The 9534-nt window shown below is 34.0% G+C and overlaps 1 protein-coding gene across 2 annotated transcripts in view; it reads left to right on the forward strand.

The window, feature by feature from the left end:
- Positions 1-5167, forward strand: part of LOC132722313 (uncharacterized) — a 46122-nt gene extending 40955 nt beyond the window's left edge. The window contains exons 6-7 of one of the 2 annotated variants that reach the window (XM_060706782.1): positions 547-615; positions 3859-5167. In XM_060706782.1, the coding sequence (XP_060562765.1) occupies positions 547-615; positions 3859-4076 (287 nt within the window). In that variant the 3' untranslated portion in view covers positions 4077-5167. The remainder of the gene's footprint in view (positions 1-546; positions 616-3858) is intronic. The other variant, XM_060706784.1, reaches the window with a different exon arrangement.
- The last annotated feature ends 4367 nt before the right edge of the window (positions 5168-9534 follow it).

The following is a 9534-nucleotide window of genomic DNA, read 5'->3' on the forward strand; positions in this document are numbered from 1 at the left end:
GCTTCTTGGCGTCACAATCAATACCTCACAAGCCAGGCACATTGAATTAAAAGCATATCATAGTTAACATATATATATATTTCACCGCACATCATTGATACTACGTGTTCAAATCCTATGTTTTCTTTCCTATGGAGAGTTCTAGATATTTCATTGTACTTGTCGAGAAAACTAATGACAAAGAGTGAAAAATTTAAGAATAACAATAACATCATATAGCATTGTTACTTGCTTCTAAAACAATTATGGATTTTACAATAAAGCGTCAATACACATCTTTTTCACATTCCATAATTACTGGAACTTGAAATCAGGTAAAAATAAATATTTCGATTCTCAAATATTCAAAATCTTTACGTTAATTTGACCACCTTTAAAACTATACACTGCCTTCTACATCATGTAGGTCCACATCTCTTGCAATGCCATGTTGATGAAACTTCTTCTAACTTTACTGTAAATAGCATAACATAGATTCACTAAGATCATCCTTTTAGTACTAAATATTATATAGTGATAGTATTTTAACGTGTGTATAATTTGCAGTAAAAAGGAAAGGAGAGTGGGCGGGATTCAGTATATCTCGTCATTCCTCGTCAGGATCTCTCATCTTACGTAAGTAATGACGTAGTGATTGCATTATCCGAGTGTTGTGGTATCGTCTGCACATATCATCTGAGTCATGGTCACTCGGATAAACTGCATCATCATTATGTCCGAAGTGATCCGAAGTGGTCCGAACCCTCATCTTTTTGAAGGCGAGATGATTAACAAACTCGTGATTAAACAAACAGAATTATCAAAGTCAGAGATTATTTATACTCGGGGATAACTAATACTAACATTGTCATCATTTTCAGACACTACCGGCTGCATGGGCTTTATTAACATCAACAAAATAACTCATTACATATTGAATTCACTTACATAAAGGCTTTCGTTTGTAGCTTCTGTGAATATAGTGTGCATTTTGGCGGCATTCAACGTCCGGAATACATCGCCCATCATCGTCATTGGTAAAATTATCTCTATTTTATCAATTTTGACAAAACCTCGCAAGAACCTTTCTAAAATGAACGTCTAGAAAAAAGTTTGTTCTGCTCTCAGTGTTAATTATTATCACAGTAATAAACAAGTCTACTTCTTGTTCAAGCCTGCTCCAAGGAAAGCTTGTAACATGCCCCTGTGATCGCAAGACAGGGTACACATTAATTTGTATACGCTTACAAGACAGGAAACAGTCATTTCGATTATCTACTGTGATTATTTAACATGTTTTAAAAGAGCACATATATTCACATGATCAATAATAAGCTACAAGGAGCCTTGTGTTTGTTTGTTTATTTCTTTCAGTGCTCCCCTTTTGGTGTTGGTTTCTTTCATTTAAGGAAATGTTGGCTTGCAGTATTGTATTACAATAATTTATCGTAATATTTGGCTATGATTGTATATTGACTAATAGATCTTACATTTTGTTTATCTTGTTATCTTCAGCAAAGAATTAGTTTAGGAAACAAGCAAGAACAGGGGATCATTAACAACCCATAGAAAGCATCAATGTAGTTAGCTGACTTGTTAAAAAAAAAAGAAAACAAAAGAACATAACCTTTATACATATTTGTACAGGCATACTCCAATTGGCCGTAATGGCTGCATAATAAACTTATTTAATTAGATTTTGGACATTTAGCGAGAGTCAGAATATTTTGTTTGCTTTCTATGTCTGCATGATCAATATCTTTGTATCCTAAATTTGTTCAATATAATAGTAAAATAGTCATTATTTAAAGTAATCGCATCTTTCCGGCACTTTCCGCCGTACTTCGAAAGATCACGTAGCCGTTTCGGAAAACTTCGCGATTATCCACAGATAAGGATTGAAAGTAGTTCGGCCACGTGAAATTCGAATAAATGAGTTTTCTTAGTGTTATAAAAAGCAAGGGCATAAATTATTGCAAGTCCTGACTGAAGTGTTCATGGTTGTGGCTGAAAAATGTAAAGCAGTCAGAAACAGTTCAGGGGTTATCTTTGCTCTCAAGGATCCTGTAGGACCAGAAAACAATATTACAACACTGGGATGAAGTTATGGGCAACTTTTTACATCTGCTTTTTACAATGATTTAAATGTTGGTGGAAGTTTTAAATTGATTGAGATCTTTTGTTTGTCAGTGATGTTTAAAATTAATTCAAAGTATCCCGTTGCTAAAAGGTTACACGTGCTGAGTTTATCTTCAAGTTCACGCTGTAGAACTACTTTTAATCCTTATTGTTTCCGAGTTGATTATGGAAAATCAGCATGGTGCTCCCTAATGTATATAGAAATGATGCCGTGAAATAGCAGACACAGAAAGAACATATGCTTATGTACTGTTTTAGAAACTGGAAATGCCATATATAATACAGATACCTCGACAAACAGATATATACCATATTAATGTACTTGTTTATTCAATTGTGTTTTTATGCCCCCACAATGTGGGAGCATATAGCGTTGCACTTGTCCGTACGTCCGTCCGTCAGTCCGTCCGTCTGTCAGTCCGTCCGTCAGTCCGTCCGTCTGTACGTCCCGAAATCTTGTGAACGCAACTCCTCTTAAACCGGATAGCAGATTTTGCTTAAACTTACAGGGATGAACAACCTTAATGTGTAGATGGTAGTAAAGGAAGGAACTTTCGCTGCGACCAAATTTAACAGAATTATGGCCCTTTGTTGATTTTTTCACTATATACTATGTAGAAATTTTGTGAACGCAACTCCTCTTAAACCGCATGGCAGATTTTGCTTAAACTTACAGGGATGAACAACCTTAATGTGTAGATGGTAGTAAAGGAAGGAATTTTTGCTGCGACCAAATTTAACAGAATTATGGCCCTTTGTTGATTTTTTCACTATATACTATGTAGAAATTTTGTGAACGCAACTCCTCTTAAACCGGATGGCAGATTTTGATTAAACTTACAGGGATGAACAACCTTAAGGTGTAGATGGTAGTTAAGGAAGGAATTTTTGCTGCGACCAAATTTTACACAATTATGGCCCTTTGTTGATTTTTTCACTATATACTATGTAGAAATTTTGTGAATGCAACTCCTCTTAAACCGGATGGCAGATTTTGCTTAAACTTCCAGGGATGAACAACCTTAATGTGTAGATGTCAGTAAAGGAAGGAATTTTTGCAGCAACCAAATTTAACAGAATTATGGCCCTTTGTTGATTTTTTCATTATATACTAATAATGTAGAAATTTTGTGAACGCAATTCCTCTTAAACCGGATGGCAGATTTTACTTAAACTTCCAGGGATTAACAACCTTAATGTGTAGATGGTAGTAAAGGAAGGAATTTTTGCTGCGACCAAATTTTACAGAATTATGGCCCTTTGTTGATTTTTAGTTTTCAACTTGTGGCACATGTAGTCCAAAAAATATTTGACCTAGAGTCATAAGATTGACAGAACAGTGGCGTGTGGGGGCATCCGTGTCCTATGGACACATTTCTAGTTTTCTTTATTTCATTTTTTTATTTAGGTGTCATCATCGTTTGAGCCATCATTTATATTTATTTTTGTTGAGTTTTTATTCTTTTGACAGATTTTGTATTCTTGTTATAAAGTTAAAATTTTTCATTATGTAGGAAAGCTAAAAAATAAGGAAAACATAATGAAAGAATAGAGATCATAAGTGAGATTTTCATTTTACATTGTAACAGTCAATATGTATTAAAAAGTCCAAGAAAAATAATTCTGGTTTCAAATTAAAAATGCTTAGTGTTCATTGTAAGATGAGAAAAGGAACGATTTGAAAAATTGTTTCCATTAAGACTATTCGTTCGCTCGACTTTATTTCTTTTACATTTATAGAACCCCCAAAGCCAAGACCAGCAAGTGAGATAAAGTATATGGATGAAGCAGAAGACTCGGAAACTGATCGTCTTATACAGCCGACCGGAAACGGAAATGCTTCTGGAAGCGATGTTTCAGTCACATCATCAAAGAGCGAAACTTTGGAAACGAAAACTGACGGTGATAATGAGAAGACTCCCATGCTTTCAAATGGACATGACGATGTGAAAAGTTGAAAATAATAGCCAATTTTGATAATATCATTAAAAGTCACGCATGCGCATATTATCTTTTCCGGTAACTTTGGTGCTTTTGTCAGTATTACACCAGAAAGGCGACCCATATTCACTTGGTGCTTTATTTTGTAAACGACGCAAATCAATTTTGTAAAATCTTCAATGATTATTTCATCGAAACTTTTTTACTAACAGGCCACTGTCTTGGCTAAGTCCTCTTTTCACAAGACAATTTTATTCCGTTATCCGGGAAGTAACAGTTTTAAAAAAAAAGTTAATAAGTAAGCGAAATGATGAAAGTTTTTTGGTTTTTTTTTTACTGTAAAACATTGTTCAAGGACAGGGTGTATTGTTTTTGTTGTTTTTCATCCTGTCTTTTGAACAATTATGTTGGTTCTTCTACTCACTTCGTTCTAAATAAACTGAATTCATTTCCATGTTTGACAAGACCAATGGGCATTGATTCATATATTATAAATTTTAGAGATTTTGACAGGTTATATGGCAATTAACCGATTAGACACAGCTATGTAACATGTTCAAATGTCCCATTAACATTTTTAACACTTATCAAAGCCATTCTTAGATTGAGATAAAGATTCATTCATATGTTTGCAAAAGCCAGGTATGATAAAGATTATCATCTATAGATAACGAAATTCGACGTTAAAAACGTGAATTATTTCATACATGTTCTCATAACCATCTCGTTGTTTATATATGGCCATAATACAAAATAAAGAGACATACTGTAAAACCTGTGTAGAGGAACACTGTTTGAGAGACAAAGATCTTGGTTGTTGTAGAGAGGTGTTACTCTGGAGAGGCTGAATTTATATCGAAGTCTCTTTTTTCGAGGAGTTGATACTGTTGATGTTAAGGGATGATTGTTCTACAAGGGGGCGCTCTGTAGAGGTTACACTGTATATGGTAAACTCGTTTATATAATGACATTTTTTTAATTTAGACATCATCACATTTTCTTTTTCCTTTTTTTATCATTCACGAATTATGTGTGTTTCTTGAAAAGACATCATTTACATCAGAAATGTATGCGATCACTTATTTTTTGTATTCTTGTACTTTCTTCATAGTACAGTCGAACTTCGTTCGCTCGAACTCGGAGGGTCTGTGCAAATTTGTTCGAGCGATCGGTAGTTCGAGCGAACCGAGGTTGAACAATAATTACATAGAACAAAGGCTTAAGGTTTTTCAGCTTATATCGGTCAAATGATAAATACGTCAATATAACTGTTTTTTAGTACATCTGTTTGTCGAATACGTCATATTAAGAATTATTATCCTATTGAAAACACTATTAACGGTGCACGGTGTTAATCTATATTCATGCATATTGTAATTGGTTGAGTTCGATCGGGCGATCATTATCTAAAAACTGTGAACAGTGTTCAAGTTTATTATGGGATGAATTTTATTTTAAACAATGAATCGATAAAATATTAAAACACAACATTTTACAGCAGCATCTATTTGTAGTCATTTACTAAAATAAACACACGTAGATTACACTGTAACAATTCACGTTACATGAACCACGGTTGTAATTAAAGCCGTCCGGGTAAACGTCATTTACTTATTTATTTACTTTGGGCATTTCAGGAGTTACTTTCTTTTTATCGTTACTAAAGACGGCAAATAAACAATTTTATCATAACAAACAAATCGGTAAAACACCTTTTATTTTGTATCAATTAACCATAATTGCCTTTGTCACGATCACGAGGTGTTAAAAACATGTGTCGCCGACTGTCAATTATTTAGAACATGTCGACCCGTTGTCTGTTTGAGTTCGACCGAAAAGGTGTGATTTACACTATATTCCTGCCGAAGGGACCGGAGATCAGGTTCGAGAGTTCGAGCGATGGGTGTTCGAGCGATCCGAGGTAGAACAGTATATATTATATAGGAATTTTGCCGGGACTGGGCGATGAGTTCGAGCGAAGGGAGGTATTCGAGCGATCCGAGTTCGAGCAAACGAAGTTTAACTGTAGTTTATTGAGATAGCGGCGAGTTTCAGAACTTTAAATGACAAATTGGAAAAATCATCATTATTTGTATTTATGTAGATATATTATACTTCATCTGCTAGTTTTCTTAAATGGACTTTCCAATCCCCGTTCTTGAAATTGTCGATTTTCAATTTAGAGATACCAAGTTAGTCTGCCAATGGTAGAGAGCCTGGGTCGTACAGGCTGACCTGGGTATATACTTGTGACAAAAGCCACCAATAATAAATAAATAACAAATGTATGTTGTTAGCTGGTAAATGTAAAAAAACAGTAGGAAATAATGTTTTGATTTTTCACTTTAAAAAAGAAAAACGTTTATGATGATTAACCGTTAAGTTTAATTACGAATTGCTACTCTTACTGTTAATTTGATTAAATTTACAAGCATGGAATACATGTACTTATCTTTCAAATAACAAAACAATTGTGTGCTGTTTCGATTCTACAGATGTAAGCAGAAGAGAAATAATGCCGACAATAGCGATATCTGTTAGTTGTTACTTTTATACTAAGGATTGTTTCTTCTTCCATTTAAGTAATTGTACAACCATCGATCAATATTTTACAGAAATGCTTTGATAATTTCTGTGCATTATACAAGTTTATCAAGCTAGCGGAAACGAGAATTTCATTACGCTAGCGGTAAACGAGAATTTTGTCACGCTAGCGGTTATAAGCGTTCTGTTACACTAGCGGAGGACGTGAGTTCTGTCACGCCAGCAGAAGACGTGACTTTTGTTACGCTAACGGAACAAGAGACTTCTGTTACGCTAGCGGAGACTAGACTTCTGTTACGCTAGCGGACACTAGACTTATGTCACGCTAGCGGTACTTGAGTCTTCTGTCACGCTAGCGGTACTTGAGGTTTCTGTCACGCTAGCGGTAATTGAGTCTTCTGTCACGCTAGCGGTAATTGAGTCTTCTTTTACGCTAGCGGTACTTGAGGTTTCTGTCACGCTAGCGGTAATTGAGTCTTCTGTCACGCTAGCGGTACTTGAGTCTTATGTTACGCTAGCGGAACTCGAGTCTTCTGTCACGCTAGCGGTACTTGAGTCTTCTGTTACGCTAACAGAAACTAGACTTCTGTCACGATAGTGGAACTCGAGTTTTCTGTCACGCTAGCGGTACTTGAGTCTTCTGTTACGCTAGCGGAAACTAGACTTCTGTCACGATAGTGGAACTCGAGTCTTCTGTCACGATAGCGGTAATTGAGTATTCTGTCACGCTAGCGAAACACGGGAATTAGCGTTAAAACATGTTAAAGATTGCCACTTACTAGTCATTTTACCCGGTTGAATCTAATCTGGAAATCAATGTAAATACTAGTGCCTAATTCATGTTTTGCTGGAGATTTGATAGATGCACGGAAATACCATGTGAAATATCATCATTATCACTTGCACATTTGCATGCTTATTGTGGTCTCAAGTCACATCAAAATATTCTCTTTGTAAAATGTATTTTATCTATTCATCTTAAAATAATTGTACTGTCTTACTTATTAAGTCTCTTAATGGTACTAGATATTTAAAAATATATTGTGATAGACAATTATAGATTTTCGTATACCCGTGCATTTATTGAATCTCCGATGTATATATCACCAGTAGCACATTACATGCACATGTATATACTTTCCAATAATTGTGTTCATTATACATGTTATGAAAGTCAACAGTTGAGTGTTGAAGTGTATGAATAATATATATCCCACTGAGTTTTTGATGTATAGATTAAGATTTTGATTTCTAGAATTATAACTTTATGTCAATACCATAGAGACTCCACTGAGGATTTTTATGTAGGGCTATATCAATAATTGTGTAAAATAGTTCAGATCAGTCGTTCACTCATTTTTTTCCTAGAATAATAATTTTATTGTATAAAATGACATGAAAATGATAAGCCAATTCCAATCGGCTTAGATTGCACTTACTATGATTAAATTCGAATTTTGGAGTATAATCTTTCTGGAGTATTTAATTTTCAATTTATGTGTTTTGTATTAGGAAAAGAAAGGGCTTATTAAAATCAATTTTATAATTTTAACGCATTTTATATATTTTATATTGTATTGAGCAATTTATTTGAAAACCCTAAAAAAAATTGTATTTTTTTTGTAGTTGCGTATTCTCTATTTCCGATAGTACTTTTACAGCGGAAAGGAAAGTAATTTATTTTTGTACACATAGACGAGAATAACTACAGTTTTACACATTGATTAATTAGTTTCACAGTCTAATTTTCTAACAGTAACGGATAATTTGAAAATATTTTTGAGATGAGGGTAATATAATTAAAATATTTATTTACTGCTTTATTTTTGCGTCAATATAAACTTATTTACACATGCTCAATAAGGAAACAAGTTTTTTACATGTTCGAGCCTGCGTAGTGCTTTATAAGGAAACGTGATTGGGACTCAACTAAGTTTCGAAGACACGATCCTTGGAATAAGAAGCAGGCACCTTAAAAAAAACTTGGCCCCTTAGAATGTGTAAGCCAAAGAAATAAAACTTAAATAATATAGTACATTTATATACATGTATTGTAATAAGCATACTGTAATGGTAGAGAAGTCAAGCAGAACTACTAGAGGACATTTTAACAGGAAAACTTATCATATTTATTCAGACTTAATTTGTATTATTCATGAAGATGAGTCGAGTTTATGTAAGTGATGTTACAAGTGGGTGCGTGGGTTTTACTTTGTTACATAGCATTGTATATATAGCATTTAGCCTGGTCTATTTTCATTATTATGTATTACATGTATTACATACCCGTGTCGCTTTTCCGACGCCATAATAAAAACGATATGGCACGGTCATGCATAGATTTTGACGTGACGTCTTATGACTTCGCTGTACTACGAGTACATCAATGAAAATATTGTTTTTATTTTACTGGTCATAATTTTTATTTGTGATATATATGGAATTTTTTTTTCGTAACGCTTCATAACGCAGTTTATTGCTCGTCCAGGCAGTCATACTATGTTCTTATTCAACTGGTCTAATAAATTAGGCATTAGATCTACACTCATGTCTAGAAATTTTGTTAAATGTGGTCATTTTTGTCAAAAACGACCCGATTATACCAATGTTTAAAATGTGCTGCAGCATGTATGTGAACTTGATATAAAGTACTGTGAAAACTTGAACAATGAGTTCAGTCAGTCAAGTTCTAGTAATTTCTGATATAATAATACAATGCTAGCATGGTCAATTAGTCACAAAACCTTCAGTTAGTCATTTAATGCCGCGTAAAAAAACAGTGTTAAGAAATTAGCTTATACATGTACTCCCAAGTACTTACTGATAATCACGATTTTAGTCTCGTAAAAATGTTTAATTTTTGTATGTTTATATATAACATGTCGAGTCACTGCACAAATAGCATAATTTATCATACTTTAAAGTTTTGTT

This window comes from Ruditapes philippinarum, unplaced genomic scaffold (assembly GCF_026571515.1).
Source record: "Ruditapes philippinarum isolate M1 unplaced genomic scaffold, ASM2657151v2 ctg1297_1_1_1_1, whole genome shotgun sequence".
Classification (NCBI taxonomy): domain Eukaryota; kingdom Metazoa; phylum Mollusca; class Bivalvia; order Venerida; family Veneridae; genus Ruditapes; species Ruditapes philippinarum.